Source organism: Salvia hispanica, chromosome 3 (assembly GCF_023119035.1).
Source record: "Salvia hispanica cultivar TCC Black 2014 chromosome 3, UniMelb_Shisp_WGS_1.0, whole genome shotgun sequence".
NCBI classification, from domain to species: domain Eukaryota; kingdom Viridiplantae; phylum Streptophyta; class Magnoliopsida; order Lamiales; family Lamiaceae; genus Salvia; species Salvia hispanica.
In genome coordinates this window covers 48,381,945-48,398,748 of record NC_062967.1, presented here as the reverse complement: position 1 = coordinate 48,398,748, position 16,804 = coordinate 48,381,945, and the positions used below count along the sequence as shown (strand labels likewise).

General features: G+C 36.1%; 3 protein-coding genes across 3 annotated transcripts; all 3 read right to left on the bottom strand.

Annotated features, from left to right (window-relative positions):
- Positions 1-347: 347 nt before the first annotated feature.
- On the bottom strand, positions 348-7,557 carry LOC125215509 (transaldolase-like). The gene is made up of 13 exons (XM_048116942.1): positions 7,388-7,557; positions 7,167-7,281; positions 6,999-7,077; positions 6,788-6,863; positions 5,973-6,056; positions 5,747-5,851; positions 5,422-5,502; positions 5,232-5,296; positions 2,832-2,901; positions 2,675-2,752; positions 2,152-2,249; positions 1,952-2,087; positions 348-689 (listed from the first exon to the last, which is right to left on the bottom strand). Exons 1-13 carry the CDS (start codon positions 7,445-7,447, stop codon positions 543-545), a joined length of 1,194 nt encoding a protein of 397 aa, XP_047972899.1. The 5' UTR covers positions 7,448-7,557; the 3' UTR covers positions 348-542.
- Positions 7,558-9,798: 2,241 nt separating this feature from the next.
- Positions 9,799-11,545, bottom strand: LOC125209735 (non-specific lipid transfer protein GPI-anchored 7-like). Its single transcript, XM_048109320.1, has 3 exons — positions 11,095-11,545; positions 10,881-10,922; positions 9,799-10,053 (listed from the first exon to the last, which is right to left on the bottom strand). Exons 1-3 carry the CDS (start codon positions 11,393-11,395, stop codon positions 9,956-9,958), a joined length of 441 nt encoding a protein of 146 aa, XP_047965277.1. The 5' UTR covers positions 11,396-11,545; the 3' UTR covers positions 9,799-9,955.
- Positions 11,546-12,708: 1,163 nt separating this feature from the next.
- Positions 12,709-16,297, bottom strand: LOC125210732 (vacuolar-processing enzyme). Its single transcript, XM_048110315.1, has 9 exons — positions 16,109-16,297; positions 15,208-15,372; positions 14,874-15,030; positions 14,711-14,796; positions 14,436-14,635; positions 13,675-13,723; positions 13,401-13,610; positions 13,110-13,316; positions 12,709-12,981 (listed from the first exon to the last, which is right to left on the bottom strand). The coding sequence occupies exons 1-9, from the start codon at positions 16,271-16,273 to the stop codon at positions 12,817-12,819; spliced, it is 1,404 nt and encodes a 467-aa protein (XP_047966272.1). The 5' UTR covers positions 16,274-16,297; the 3' UTR covers positions 12,709-12,816.
- Positions 16,298-16,804: the final 507 nt, after the last annotated feature.

Sequence of the window (16,804 nt, the reverse complement as noted above, 5' to 3'; positions counted from 1 at the left end):
TAAGTTAGTAAATAAAATAATGTATATGAGTAATTTATTGTCAATATATTTTAAAAATAAAACTAATTTTGACAATCGGACCAATTAGACAAAATATTATAATTTAAAAAATAGTGGAGGCATTTTGCATTATTTTGAACTGTATTCTCATTATTTTGAATTGTGTCCATCTTTTATTTAATTTTTAACATTTGAATTTAAAAATATTAAAATTTAATCTTATTAAACATTTCACCACCGAGTACTTTTAGTAAAGCTGTCAATTGTCATTACTCCAAAATACGGTTGATTATACTGCTTCCTTACCAAAAATGTGCACCTGAAAAGTAGTATCAAGCACGACTGAGTTATGCGAATAGAATTGCTGCAGATACCGATCCACAAAATTAGTTAATTATCCCATGGATTTTGGAGAGAGACAATTTGAGGAATTTCACAGCCAAATTCACCAGAGTAAAAAAGATTTATAACAAAAGATCTCGCAGCTAACTCTCTTTACCACCTTAATTCCACCACTGAAAATCTTCTACTTCATGACACCTTTACACATTAGGGGGTGGCCAGATTTTGTCGAATAATTCTTCAACCCGCGTAGATTGGCTAGCATACCCATCCATTCCAGCGGTTAGAAGCCCCATCGCTGCAGGCCCCAAAGCAGAGGCAAAGCTATTCTCGTCCCAGTTGACAAGCTGAAAATAGATTTGCCATTTGAGCATTATTAGGTCAATCCTCAGGTACAGAAAAATCTCTCAAGAAAAAGGATTTTTCCAAAGGTATGAAACATATGTACAAGGCCAGAATATATGAAATAACTAATTATAAAGCATTATTTTTAAACACTGGAAAGCTCTGAAATGTGTGTTAATTGTGCGTTAAATAGAGCAAGAAAGAATGAGTGCAAGGTTCGGTTCCACATTGTCTATCGACTTAATCTTCTAGGATAAGGACAGAGAGAGGACTCTGAGGCTATCTTCCCCAACAAACATCTAAAGACATCTCAAGCTCATTACGTCAAAAGATAGTCACAGATTGATCCCATGCATTTCCAGGCCATGTTATAATTTCCACCACGACACTAAATATATACCAATATAAACCATTTATTCCAATTCTTGTTTGATGGCTCCATGACCAGATCCAGAGGATAGTCTAAAGAAAGACTCCTGTGTGGTGTGTAAATGTTGTTTAGGCTTATGGTTTCTTACCCCAAATCTCAAATTTCCTATGAAGGAGCAACCATAATCTAACACAGGAGATCAAAACCTATTGGTTCAATTATTTTGGGTAAAATAGCATAATGTCCAGATTTTAATCAGAGATCACTTTTTTAAAAAATTACCAGTGTTTAACGAATTACGTAATCATACACCCAGCGTTCCACAAAAGTCACAAAAATGTCCAGCAACTCATTTTGGTACAAGAATTATTATGTTACTGTTGGAAATAAATATGCGGCATTGATTCTTGCCACCTCAAATAAAACGAAGATTCAGCGGGGGAATGATATGTCCAATTTTGAATTTAGTCAAGAATGTCCTCTAGATACATTTTTATTAGGAAGGAAGAGATAAAGCTTTTTAATGTCCAAAAAACAAGGATATGCCCATGACAATTGTAACAGTCACACATGAGCAAAGATGAAACAAGGTTTGCCTAAAAAATGGAACTCATGTAGGGTAAAATGCATTCAGAGAACTCACTGACACCTGATGTGAGTAAAATAAAGTTTTTTCTTTTCTTTTAGGGGGGCATTTACTTTGAGTGATGGGATAGATTGAGAAAATATAGGATTGAGTATCTGAACGATAAGATGGTCAAACAAGTAGCTTGGATTATTTTTAACATTTAATCATAGCACTCAAAGTAAACCCCCGCTTAGTGTTTCAAGGTTCAAGTCTTTTCTTATAGTAGTATCTCTATCTATATCATAACAGCATTAAAGCCAGCAAACCTCTTCATTGCTAAAATTATAGGAGGCTGCAGTTTGTGGTGATAGCCTCCTTATAAGAGAATATTTCTCATCAGGAGGTGTCACTGATTCCTTAAGCAGCTGCAATATCTTCAATGGGCAGATAATGTAATCAACCCTGCAAAAGAGAAACCGTCATATACAACTAACTGATAACTACAAGCTCGTGACAGGAATATTACCCTAATAGATTAAACACGTCCTGCTTGTTACGAATTGCGGCTGCCATCAATTTCGACTTGTGTCCATATTTATGAATATAATTATAGGTCTTTGTAACCTGAAATCATGATAGTACTGATAAAAGTTCGACCTTTCCCTTCTCATATTAAATAAATGCAACAATGAACTAAGAATAAAGTAGAAGTTATTGACAGCAAATCAGTAATCATGAGATGACAAGACTAAGAACAGCACGATTCTTAATTTCACTAAAAGACTACCAAACTATTAGCCTTTTAACAAAAATGTTTCAATTTATACAGAATTGTAATTATATTCTCCAACTATAAACATTTTGAACAAAAATATCACTATTTTTAACAGAAAACTCAAACTGTGTTTAGTTAAATGATATTACAAGTTACAACAATGGAACTTGTGACCAGATGTGAAATAACTTAATTAATCATGAAAAATTGGCAGCAAATTCAGAAAATTCAAGATAGTCTAGTTGGTATAGGTTTTGCAACAGGAAAAACTGACCAAAGCCAATCCAGGATCTTCTCCTTTACTGAGAGCAGCTTCTACTTCAGAATCACCAGTATGGTTGCGGGCCCAGTCCTAATAAAGAACATAGTCGCTTATTCAACCATAGTAAATAAATTACAATTGAGCACAAATTAATTTGAGAATGAATTACCCTAAGGCGACCGACAAAAATTTGAATGATGGAAGCTCCGGCTTGAGCTGCAGCAGCAGCCTGGCAAAAACTGTTGATACACATTAAATGCGGTTGTAAAATATTTTACAAGAAAGAGGCATGCTGTTGTAAGTGGAGAATGCGGGCACATAAAATATATGGAGTTCAACAGGACCCATAATTTCTGTTGTATGTGTCACTTCATAATCATCATTGTCATTTTAGGAAGGAGGTCATAGTCATTGCTTGCGGACATGAGCCATTTTGTGCGGCTGTCTGATATTTGAAGAGGTCAAATGTTTGAAACTCGTTCAAGTTATATATTGATCAGCAAATCCATATTCCCCAATCCCCTTGCTACAAAGTGAGCCTTAGTTTTCTGAGTCCATATTGTTAAAGGACTCCACGGTCAGTTCCCTCCAATTTCAATGAGGGAAGCCACATACGCTCTTCCCATCCTTTAAGATGCAGGGGGCTCTGCAAGAGAGGGGCAATGCTTTAAGGAGTAAGGGCCTTTGTAAGGAGAGGAGAAACCACAACATCTAGAGTAAAAGCCACCAAAGCAAATCTATCAACAAGAGAAGCAGGCAGCAGCATCAAGGAAATAGAAGGAGGCTGCGGCATGGCTGATTTAGATTTATTCTGGCTACAAGGAACAAGAGAGGCTAATGTGCTGGTGTAGCAGTTAGGCAGCGGTCCTTTCTGGAGAAACATAGAAATAGCAACCCCTCGATGGGATTGAGTATGGCTAATAGGCAATCAAATAAGAACTTGTACATACGACTGCCCCTGCTAAAAGAAATAAGATACCTACAGAAACAAGATATAGAGACCCCCCCCACACCCCCCAAGATGTATAATTTTATCATTGACTTAACTCTTTAAAGTGGTTACTGGTTAATAAAATATCCACAGAAGCCTTAATGACACTACCTTACACTTTTTTAGTATAAGTAGAAGAAAATAAATTCAAAAAAATAAAAAATAAAACAGGTAACTTTTGAATCACATACAGTATTATGAATTTGAAAGTTTATCATAAAAACATAATGAATAGAGATCTAAAAATTCCAAGTTTAGCATCATCAGGCGACTTCACCTATGTAGTACTTGTCTTTAGCATGGAAAGATGCTGGACTTTAATCAAATATGTTACTTTCCAATTACTGTCAAGTGGCTCTCATGCCATTCATATGTAAGGTTGTCCTTGAGGGGCACAGGTTTTAGGTACTACCTAGAGAAAACAGAAATCAGTCATCAGGTTTGGCAGTCCTTGAGGTCCTTAGGAATGAGGTAACCATAGAAATGAGTTAACATTGCTCATGTGTCTTGGTTTTCTTCCAAAAAGGGCCAAAGTTGCTTTAATATGAGTTTTCACTCAGGGAGAACAAACATTTGAGATGGTGTATGGTTGTTCACCTGACTATACAGACTTCATTTTTTTCCTAGAGAAATTTGAGTAAAAACTCCCACATGTGATCTCTCATAGAGGGACAAAATCTTGAAACATTCATTTGTTAGTCTGCCAACAAACACTGTTGGAATATCAAATTTCAATGTGAGGTAAGGTTTTTATGAAATAACACCCCACAAGATGAGTCACATTTTCAGCAGATAAATACCAAGCTTGCTCCTAGTACTTTTGTCCTTTTAAGGTTATTGGCAGAGTGAGTGCTGTAGCTTATCGGTTTCAGTTACCTGTGTTGGGTCTTCGTCTAGTTTTACGTTTTTACCACGTCTCCCAGTTGAAGGTACTGGATGAGAATAATGAGGTCTGTATTCGTCGTCATCAGATTTGCTGGTAAAAGATTCAGTTTGTGATATGTAGACAAAAACTTCGTGGGAGGATGAACGTGTGGTCAAGTCTTTATTAAGCTGTGGGATTGATAAGTTGATAGGGCTAGTGGGAGTTTTAAGGCGAATTTCCACATTTCTGTCTCAAGAGTAAAGTTGTTTCGCGCATAAGGATGGTGTAGATAATGATCTGTCAATCCTAGTTTATCATTGACATCGTAGTGCAGAATATAATCAGCATGTGTAGTACATTGTTTAACACAGTAAGAGGACGATGTACTACTTAATTATGTTGTTTCAATTATCTCAAGTGCCTCTTGGGCCAGTCATATGATGGGATGTTATCAATGCATGTTGTTATTACTTATTAGGTAGGCAGAAGTTTTAAGTTAGGGTAATGCTTCGATTAATCTTGTAATCAGTACAATTTCTAGGGAGAAGGTACACGGGTTTCCGGGGTTTCTGGGGTTATTTGATACTCCTAAGTCCTAATAAACTAGTCATCCATCACTAGAACTTTTAAGGTGTCCATAGTTAGTGTAGTTATTTTCTCTAGAATCTTTTAAATGCATTAGTTTCAAAGTTATGTAGCAATATGCTTAATACCTGTAGACAAAAGTCATGTGTGTCTGAATGCCTTCCAACTCCAATATCCTTGATGCTTCAATTCCCTAGAAAAGCATAAAGCAAAGTGATAAAACAGGTACAGATGATCAAAATTTATAACTCAATTTTGGCTCGACTATTCAGCTGTTCTAAGAAGTGAAATCTGTATATTAAAGTAGGAAACACTAACCTGCCAAGTTGCAGGAATTTTGAACAACAAACGCTCGGAAGATACACCAATCTTGTTATATAATTTCGAAAGGTCATGTACCTGAAAAAGCAAATTCAAACTGTTGATCAACGAACCTTCTGGTGAGATCATGTATGCAAATAAAAGAAGGTTTGTGAGATTATATATTTAGGCAACGTTGGTGAAAATATTTATAAGCTATATTATACTATGCAACAGTAAATAAAGTGCTATTAAACTACTACTATGGTCGAGCAACATTATAGCTTAGCAAGTAGAGAAGCAGAAGACATAAGACCAAAATGAATAATCAATCAAATGTAACCTTTTGAACAATGGCTTGAGTGTCATATGCAAGACGAGCATCAACTTCAGTAGAAACGCGACCAGGCACAAGCTTTGCAAGATCACCTCCAACATTCACCAAAGCCTATTATAAGTTTTAACACAACAATGATTAAATACACACCCAAATAATGCATGCAGTAACATGTTCATAACCTCATACAAAATTCACGCTATTAACTCCATGTGCAATTTACAGGACCTACCTTGTTGACGAAGCAAGATATTCGATCATCAGAATTTTCAAAGGCATAACACTCTGAATCAGCCAATGCAGTGTCAACAGCGCTCTATAAAACGAAAGAAATAAAATTGAATTTCATCTATATTAGCAATGATAGTTTAAGTGCTCCTTAGTATTAAAATTCCCATTGTTTCTCAAATAAAATCACATACAATAAAACATAAAAGGAATTTAGAAGTATGAGCATCCTTTACTAATAACACATTCGTTATCATCTTCCTTATGTTCTCATACATTATAGGGAAAAGTGACCCTTTTTGCTAGGGTAAAAGTAAGTGACTCAAGTTTTTTTGAGGTAAAACTATACATGTAATGTTACTCATCCCTAACCTAGCCAAATCCACTGTTAACTCTTTGAGTTTTCTTTATGATTATATAGTGGTAGGAACAGAGCTATCTTTTATATGGACTTATGGAGTACTTAATACTCCATGTAAAGAGTTTTAAAATGGGAGCTGTTACAGGAATTGGTTATCCAAATGGACAGTCTTTAAATGGGAGCTGATACAGAATGGATAATCGGTGTGATTGCAAGGAGGATACAAGTAGATAGCTGAAGTCCTCACTGAAAATTAAATTAAGTAAAGCAATATTGTTACAGAAGGAAGGTTTCCGCTAGTGGACTTGTACCTAATTCTTAGTTCAACATGTAAACTAGAAGAGTTTATATCTACCTAGACAGAATTTAACCTGAAAAATAAGTAAGGGGCAAAGTAATAAAAAGTACTACTACCAGCCAAGTTTATCAGTTTACTGAAATAAAATCTGGATAATTACCCTGAATTTAGTATCGGGAAGGCTACAAATACCCAGGAGTAAAGAGGAACTAACAGTGGCAGCGGTAGGAGGAAACCTGTAGAATTTAAGATATAATCAGTAAATTAGAAACACTATAACAAAAAGAAACACCAATACACACATTACACGTAAACATAAATGTAAATCGAGATTTTTGTAGTTATTCATTTCACGATTTTGAAACCCCCACCTCTCGAAATCATCAAAAACGACCGTGTCCGGAACAATCTCGCTGTAACTCGTAACGGCATCCAATTCGGTGCTCAAACCTAATTCCAACACCGGAATCCACTAATAAAATGTAATAAAAACAGAAGAGAAAAAAAAATCAAAACAAAGAAATAAACAAAAACTGCACCGGTGTCGAGCGACGAAGAGAAGTTTGCAGCAGCTCGAATCGAAGGGTAAAACCGCCGAGGCTTGAAAACGACAGCCGAATCTACGGAGCGAGCTGGAATCCGCAGTCTCTTCACCTGCCGGGCACATTACACACACATACACACATATCAATCGCCACCAGATAATTAAAGCATACATACAAGTACAACACAGAGAAAGGTGTGAGAGCTTGGGATTTGCCTGGAGAGATGAAGTTGGAGAGAGTGGGGAGGATAGCGGAGAATGCAAAGTAGATGACATAATTGACAACGGATAATGATGGGAAACGGCTCAATGTGGTGAATGTATCAATGTTTATGGATGAAGATAGTGAAGCACTGTGATTTTTAGCATTCTTGGAGAATATTTAGATAATTTAAATCCAAAATATGATTACGAGAGTGGTTACAGGGGGAACCTGCTGAAATAAAATTTGCACGTGGCAAAATTAGATTAACAATCCCACGTGGTAACTGATTGGTGTTTGATCAGTCTATTTTTATTTGGTCCAGTGGATATTTTATTTCAAAGATTGGGTTGTGTTTTCTCAAAATTGCGATAGTTTCAAAGATTGGGTTGGGTTTTCTCAAAATTGCGATAGTATACTCTTGAGTGTTCGGTTGTCAAGATTAAATTTCATAATTAATTATGTATCATGTTTGGTTCATAAGATTAAACTCTACAACTTGATCCTAGATGGATAGTCTCTTGATAATTAGTCATAGTTCCCCTCCAACTAAAATTATCTCACAACTTAATCCTAGATGAATAGTCTCATGATTATTAGTCATGGCAACCGAACGCCACCTTTTTCTATTCTTCTATTCCAAATTAATCTATCCATAGTCGTTTTTTAGTTACTACTAGATTAAGAGTGTCCACAGTGGGAGGGCCGCGGCACTTGGCCCGGAGTTGGCTTGGGCGCGGCCCCCATTGCTAGAGGCGCGAGGAGGCGTGGCCCAGGGGGGGTGCCCAAGCGAGAGGCGTGCTCTCGGCCTGGCCGAGGCTCTTAGGCGCGAAACGCGACCCTCCACTGCAAGGAGCCGAGAGCCGCGGCCCTCCCGAATTTCAGAATTTTTTTTCCCGAAAATTGTTTACTTCATTCTCAATTTTAAACCCTAAATTTCCTTCTTTACCATTTTCATAATATCAAAATTATAGGCATATAGTTTTGACGGGAATGGCCAAGTTTGTTGGGCATGCCCAAGTTTTGGTGGCTTGGGCATGCCCAAGAAGGCCACCACTGTGGACGCTCTAAATGACATCTATTGACAAAATCCAATAACTACTAATTTGTAGGCACCTTGAAGGATAGACAACTAATCTAAAATAATGATCGATCTTCTAATCATTTAGTTAAAAATGGACGAACCTTGTACGACTCAATAACACCATTAAAGTTTATACTCTTTTACTAGATTTTTCAAGTTAAAATGAACCATTTTCTTTTCTCTTTTAAGACAAAAACAATTATTTTATTTGTCTTCGTACTTTATTTCTATTTCTACTTTGTCCACTTCACTTTATATTCTCTCTATTTAAATCATCTCAATAAACTTAAGACGGATTGAGTATTAGATACATGCAAGTACTTCCTCTATTTCATAGTAGTGGAGACATTTTGCTAGTTTGGTACGTTCCATAGTAGTGGAGTCATTTCTTTTTTTTATATAAAAGTTAACACATTTCTTCTCACTTATTTTTTACTATACCTTATATTCTTTCTTCGCCTGCCTTTACATTTTTCATTTCCTACTTTATTGTTTATTTACTTAACGCACTTAACACAATTTTTCTTAAATCGCTTGCCGAAAAGAAACACTCCACCACCGCGAAATGGATGGAGTAATACTTAAACGCTATTTTTTTAAAAAAAATAGTGACACACATGCAACATAAATACAGTATCGTTCTTTAATTTTTATGTCATAAATATTTTTATTAGGTTATAAAGAAAATCAAAACACATTTTTCAATTATCATATATCAATTTTGGTTAATTAGAATTTAGAACAATCCATTTGGTATCCAGGCAAACCGTGTTAGTTTCGGGATATTTTGGTTTCAGGCTAGTCAAATTTTTAAAATTTTGGGCTATAACTTTTGGGCTTTTCCACTTTATACTTGGGCTATTAGGTTCGGCCTGTCGGTCCGGACATTTTTTACAGCCGAATGATCCTTCTATGTGGTTGGATATTCATTTAATCTAACAAAATATCTCGTTTTCCTTAACAAAAATGGTATAAACAGTATTCATTGCATCACTTTGACGTACGCAAAAGTTTAATTTATTTTTAAGAAAAGTTTCATTATAAGAAATAGTCAAATAGTTATACTATCATAAGTATATAACTAATATTTTAAGTTATAGGGTCACAATGACACTGACAGAGTAATCACAATCTTTGTCACTAAACTTAGTCCTATGTTGTAATTCTCCGAATTTATCGATGATAGTAACATTGTTCAAAACGTATGTGGCGGAGTGACATGTGGAAGTGATAAGATTAATAATTTATTAATCAATGATGCATAGTATTATTTTCATAGTAATTAGATTAATCTTAACTACACTCACAAGTCACAACTGAAAATAGAAATCGCCATCGGGATCCAAATCGGAAATAATATGCCGAATATTTATTAACCCATGAGATAAATAAAAATAACGCAGTGTAGCAATAGCAACAACATCCAAACTTATTAACCTCTACCATCAAAACAAAATAAATCATAGATAGAAATGGGTATATATCTCGATTTCTTCAACTAATAGAAGAAAGTGAAAGCTGAGGCCAGAAGAAGAGCCGGCATCCCCATCTGTGTGAGTGCACCAGCACCGTTACCGCCGTTGCCACCGGGTGTCGCTATTTAAATGCACAGCGTGTAAGTTGCATATGCCAAACTTTTGATATAAATAAATAACCAGAGATAAAAAAATATTGTATTCTCAAACACCCATGAATGTTTGGAACCAGTGATAAGATGACTTTTAAGACCATTATTGGTTGCTAATGTAAAGTGAAAACAAACAAACAGATGCAATTCAATTTGGACAAACTATTAAGTACTATTTAGGTGTATATTATTAGGTGTTTGAATAGTTGGTCGGCCACGTGGGTCAACATTTAGCAGCTCGGAAATAGCGTAAATTTGGCCACTATGGTGTACTGGTCAAATTTTTAACTTTATTGTAATAGTCTATCTATTTGATTTGGTAATCGCTACACTAATTAATTACCAAAAGATTCTTTTTCATTTTCTAATTCCAAACACAGTCTTTAGGTTACCATAATCTATATACATAAATTGGGTCATCTTATAGAGCTTCTAGTAATTCAATATCTAATTAATTGGCTAGCGAAACTTCAACTGACAAATGTTATGAATCTAGTCATCAACATTAAGGCGCTAGGCTTGTATTTTGAGTTAGTCAGAATTATTAGGCAGAGTATTATTGTGCTCGATCATTTATTTTATCATTTTAGCATAGTGGTATTAAATAATCCATTTACATAATAGTACTATTAATGTGTTCGTGTGTATTAATAATTGCTACCAATTATGTGTAATACTACTTACTTACTAAACAAATTATTTATTTATTTAACTAATTTGGGTGAGGGGACTGCTATATAAAATATTAGTAGTAGTTGTAGTTAGTAACAAAAGAGGCATAATTTAATGAATTTACCTGGAGGAGGGAGAGATGAGGATCCTGGAGCATCAGCAAGTGCTGTTGACAGAAACCAAATTCAACATGTGTATTAGCTGGCCATTCATAAAGACAACATGTGTATTTCTAGTTTTACCATTCAGATGTTAGTTCACACATCAATTCAATTTTTTTTATTGCATTATCAGTAAATATTTAATTAATCCAAAAATTGAAGAAATGAAGAGCATACCGTTGCAAGCAGTGGTGTCGCCGGGGAGGTTGCAATGCTTAGGGAGCTCAAGAGCTTGAGTGATATTGACGGGGATAGCGGCTGGGTTTCTAAGCAATCCGCAGAGACAAGGAAGCTGAGTTGTTATGACAGTGCTCATGGCGTCGCAGCACTCCTTGGAGGGTTTCGTCGAGTTCAAGTAGTCCACGCAGGGAATCAGCTTAGAGGCGCAGTCCGACTGCCCCTCCACCACTCTCCCAGCGGCCAACAGCACCGCCACCGTCATCACCGCCGCCGCGATCGTCGAGGACCTAATCGCCATTGAAATTGATAGATCGGCAAATTAAATTAACCTTTTTTTGGTGGTGGTGGGTTAGGAATTGGGGTTGTCCGATCTTAAAAAGGAGGGTGGGGTCGTTGAGAGTTGAGGACTTGTATTTATTGAATATGATTGCGTGTGAAAACGGGATGTTGAATTAGTAAAGATAAAAGAATGGTAGTAGATGGTTTTCTCATGGAAATTTACATATGAAATGGTGTGGAAGCCGAGTCTACCATCTAGATCCTTTTTTTGTATTTTTAATGTCTACATTTTGACTAATTATTTTCATATGTGTTTTCAAATTTTAGTTGGAAATTTTGACTCTTACCATCATTAATAACCTCCCTGGCCACATTTAGTTATGATGATGCTAAATTCTGTGTCTTTGGTATATATTTTTGTGGCTTATGGCTTCTTCAAATTTCTGCTACTACAAAATATGCTTAAGTTGTACAGCCAATAAATATTTATGTGTGACTTCAGAAATATTGATCACACTAACCGGTACGAATTTTAGCGCGAGGAAATAACATAGTAATATGGACTCAAAATAAGACCATTTCCATTAAGTAAAACTAGTCTAATTTCATCACAATTTCCGCGATGGAATCAAACACCTTATGCCATTAAATTCGAAAATAAATTATCCCAATTTAATCTCAGTTCATATCAATTTCGTTAGAAGTCTATAATTTTAAGAGTATTTTTGTCTAGACAGAAAGAATATTATGAAATTAAATACTACTGGTAACAAATTAAAGCTACCACTTTCTTTCATAAAAAATCATCTATCTATACGATTTCCGAAGTAATAAAAATTAGTGTCATGCATAGTACTCCCTCCGTCCCACTCAAAATGATCATGCACGAGATTCTAGAAAGTGTTGTTAAATGAAATAAAATAAAATTGAAAAAAATAATTTAGATATTTTAACGAAGAGAGAGAAGTATTTACAAAATTAGAAAGTTAACTTAATTGGGAGTTTAGGACAAACAAAAAAGTAAAGGTTATCTTGAATGGAATGGAGGGAGTGCAGAGATTTGCGTTTTATGTCCTCTGCTCCATCCGGAGACTGACAGTAGCAACTACTGCTATATCCATTCCCACAAATTCTATTTCATGGATCCATTCCAGCCTAGAAATACTCCCGTTTGTCTCCTCTTTTCCTCCTTCAGAAAAGGCCTATAAACACATTTTTTAGTATTTGTTGATCCATTTATCAATCCCAATGTATGAATTTCTACAAATTTGAGATCCACTTCACTTCAACACATTTCTGCTCATGTATCATCCGTTCATGATATCATTCGCATATCTATAAATTATGTTATTCATTGATCATCATCCTGTATCATGCAACAAACACAATCTAAACACACCACATTGCACAAAATCTGTAACTTCCACAATTCGTACATATTTATGCAGCAGGCAGCAGAGGGGTCGATGTAGCACCACAAGCCGCCATACATGCTGCCTCCATTCTGCTTACGGAAACCCCAGCATTGCAAATATTCGCAAATGACCGCATGTGTTTCATCCCATACTGCGCCAATGGGCCACACTGAGCTTCGAATACACGAACCTGTTCATCGATCATATACGTCAAAAACACACACAATTTCAAAAATAACCATTTTGGCTTCAGACATTAACCACTATATAAGCTTAGCCGAGACACACACACTATAAAGCACAATTAAGAAAACAAACCATTGATTTCAAACAGTCCCAGTCATCCACGAGGGGCAAACCACCTCCTCTTCTTGATTTAAGGACAGTAGGAGCCTTTGCTGGGCCGAATAAGACAATGCCGATAATGTCCAAGCTACCATCAAGATGCTTCCGGTGCAGCATCGTGCTCGTAATCTGCTTTAGCAGTTGTGCCTTCTTTTCTGTACCATCATCCAGCCTGTTGTACTGGATCAGAAACAACAATATCCAAGTTTCGTGAGAGGGATCTCATCAACTCTGGCGAGAAAACTGCACGGTGCATCAACTTACCATTTCCCACAGAGAGAGGATATCGGCATCCCTCTGGTTGATAACACCCATGTTAGCTTTGGCATTGAATTGATTCGGTGGAAGGTTCTCAGTCGCAGGGTCAAATCCTTGGAAGAGATACAGCTTCTCAGATTTGATGCTTTTGTTCCCGTATTCCATAACATGAGATCCAGCATTGTATGTGTTGTAGTTAGACGTTCGTTCCTTGACCTACAAAAAGTAATGCAAATTAGAAATAGCCATCCACCTTACAAGCCATCAGTCGGATTTATACCTGGTCGTATTGTTGCTGTACTGTTTCTCGTTTGAGGTTGTGGGACTCGCTGCACTCGAAAGACAAGCATACACTGTAAGTATCAGCAAGCCAATCCAAAAGCAGAAGCAGAGAAGATGAAACCAATGTTTAAATGTAGCTTTGATCAAAATAACTAGGATTCATATAATCCTGGCAATTTATTGCACATTCCAGTTTATAAGATAGCGATGGAAAATACATCACACTTGAAACGTAATGTCTAAATATTACGTACTAAGTAGGAGTATGATTTAAGCTATCAAGAGTTCTAACATAATCATAACAATCATAAAATTTCGGCATGAAAGAGAAGGATGGGAAAACACGTCATACTTGAGATTTGAACGTGAGCCAGCTGAAAAAAATTTCAAAATCATACTTCCTCCGTTCCATAGTAATAGAGTCCTTTTGCCATTTTGGTACGTTCCATAGTAATATAGTCATTTCCCTTTTTAGTAAAAGTCAACACATTTTTCCACACCTACTTTACTCTCTCTTATTTTTTTCTCTCTTCATCTCTCTACCTTTTTCATTTTTCACTTTATTCTCCCTTTATTTAACTCACCTAACACAATTTTTCTTAATCTCTGTGTCGAAAAGAAACGCCTCTATTGCTATGGAACGGAGGGAATACATTACAGGAGCTCCTCTGTCAGCTAGGCACGTCGTAATTTCAAATGCACCACATAAGAACAGAATGTGTAGGGATAATAATAGTTGAATAACATAGTTAGAAGTACCTGTCTTCCATCCAAGCAACGCTATACAAATCTCCCAAACACGTCATGTACTCGGGAGGTGGCGGGGGATCCATCCCAGGACAGTAAGTTCCCCAGCTACTTTCTTCAGCATTTGATGCTGTGGTCACATAGACGTCCAGATCATCCGGCATCATACCTTCGAATACACTTCCACTCTCACATGCTTCAATATATACCACCTGCATGAACCACAACCGACATCAGAGACCAAAAACAACTTAGAAGGCCTTCAAAACTGTACACGAAGGCCTCACCATTTCTTTGTAGGTGCCAGATTCATGCTTCTTCTTTAGAACGTCAATGAAATCTTTTCCATACAGATGTGGCATATTCGGCATCCCTGAGGATTACAACGAGCCCTAAGTCATGGGCTTTGTTACAATGCTAAATGGACGTCGCAGGATACTATTTACTCACCAAGCACTCCAGGGCCACCATGGTCGGAATAGTAAACAAATATCGTGTCTCCTGGTTTACTGTCGACAACTTTACCACTTCCACCTGTTAAAGCACTTGTGTTGCCTAGGATCACAGCATAGAAATTCTCCGTTGTGACTTGCTCACCAGTATAGTCCTTCAATAAGAAATAAATAAATCAGGTCTAAAATTTATCTAGAAACCATCATGTCAAGTTAATTCTAACATAGATGCCAAAGTAATCAAACTGTCAAGTTCCTCACCAATAGTCTCTTGGAGATTGAAATAATAATTTCAGGAAATAATCTTGACATTCATAAATGTCACAATTTACCTTTGGAACACCAGCATAGACGTCCTCGCCTGTTGGGTGATTGATCAAAACTCCTTTTCGAGGATTTAGATCATTCATTGCGATGTCATCATACATGAAAACTATAATGTTCTCATCGTTGATGCCTCCTTTTTTGAGTATTTGGTATGCATGGCAAACGTCTGCCTGCAGTAATTTTTCATGTATGAGTACACAGCAATCTATCATATATACGTAGAAGATCTTCATGTGTATGCGATTTAATTGTAGAAGTTGTAATGAAACATATGTAACAAAAGCTGTAGCCCGTAGCACATCCAAAACCATAATTTGGCTGCATTATTTGGTTTATGTGTCAATTGAAATGAACACAAACGCCTACTCATCCTTGTTGAGGCGTAGTTCATATTCAGGTGCTGCTGCACTTCCTCATGACTCAAATCAAACTTCTTTTATAATGCATATTACCCTCTGATGAGTTACCAAGCTTCAATATGATCCAGTAAAATGGTAGCGATGAAGTTGAGACTATACTACTCATAAAATTATTTACAAGAATATATTCCATCAATCCACAAAATCATGCTAATATTTCAATTAAAGTAAAGCTGATAATGAAGGAGGTTTTTGTGCAGTCGAAAAAAAAGGTTAGACATGGTTTTGGGACTCCACATAGTTCATAACATTATTTTCATATTCTCACAAAAAATACATATAATTTGGGGTTCTTCTTTCATTCAGAAAGTATAAATATGATAATCCTACTACATAGAGACAAGTATAAAGTATAAAAAATTAGTACTTTAACGATATTAAGACATACAAAACATTTTTATATATTTCTTATATCTAATAAACAAAAAGTAAGAAAAAAATGAATAGACAAATTGAGCAATAAAATCAGTTTAGCAAAAAAATAAACCTGATGGCGATAATTTCCAAAGCCATTAGAACCGGCCACAAGCACCGCCCACCTGGTGGCATTCTCCTCCGTGGGCAGCCGGATAATGGGATCCCACACACTCTGCCGCCTTGCCACCACCGCCGCGATAAACATGAAGAGCACAAAAATCCGAGTAAGAGCCATCCAGAAATGCACAAATGAAGTGGCGTAGGCGTTTGCTAGTCTTATTAAAAGCAGCGTGCTCAGGCATGCAGAAGAAGGGAGCGACACCTGTGCCAGCGGCAGCGGGTGGGCCCACAGCTCATCTCTATTTCCGTCACCTTGCGCCTTTTTCAATTTACTCGACTTTATGATGTCAGCTTCACTCTTAACTAGTGTTACCCTGTATTATGCACTTAAAGTAACGAAGATATATTAACAGCTAAATATATTAAAAAATAAATATATAATAAATAATATAAAAATATATTGTATATATAAAATAATTTTAAAAAGTATCTATTATATTATAAACAATACCAAAAATAAATTTGTATCTATCAAGATACTGGATTGAACCATTTTATATTTAATATATAATTTTATACAATTTTAATGCATTATAATGATAACTTTTCTTAAATTACTAATTTGCTAACTCATTAACGCAGTATATAAAACAATGTTAACACGATCACATTAAGATATAATACCACGAAGATTTGCATATTACTC

Bases quoted from the DNA above. Each gene is read 5' to 3' on its own strand.
- LOC125215509 (XM_048116942.1), bottom strand. From the start codon at position 7,447: ATGTCATCTACTTTGCATTCTCCGCTATCCTCCCCACTCTCTCCAACT. The intron at 2,088-2,151 runs GTAATATTCCTG...TCTCTTTTGCAG, and splicing joins GACGTGTTTAATCTATTAGG to GGTTGATTACATTATCTGCC. The intron at 690-1,951 runs GTTTGCTGGCTT...ATCTATTTTCAG, and splicing joins ATAATTTTAGCAATGAAGAG to CTTGTCAACTGGGACGAGAA.
- LOC125209735 (XM_048109320.1), bottom strand. From the start codon at position 11,395: ATGGCGATTAGGTCCTCGACGATCGCGGCGGCGGTGATGACGGTGGCG. The intron at 10,923-11,094 runs GTATGCTCTTCA...TTCTGTCAACAG, and splicing joins CGACACCACTGCTTGCAACG to CACTTGCTGATGCTCCAGGA. The intron at 10,054-10,880 runs GTAAATTCATTA...GCATTTAAATAG, and splicing joins CTCATCTCTCCCTCCTCCAG to CGACACCCGGTGGCAACGGC.
- LOC125210732 (XM_048110315.1), bottom strand. From the start codon at position 16,273: ATGGCTCTTACTCGGATTTTTGTGCTCTTCATGTTTATCGCGGCGGTG. The intron at 15,373-16,108 runs GTTTATTTTTTT...AAATTACTGCAG, and splicing joins TTGGAAATTATCGCCATCAG to GCAGACGTTTGCCATGCATA. The intron at 13,317-13,400 runs GTAAGTTGATGC...TTTCTGATCCAG, and splicing joins TCCTCTCTCTGTGGGAAATG to TACAACAGGCTGGATGATGG.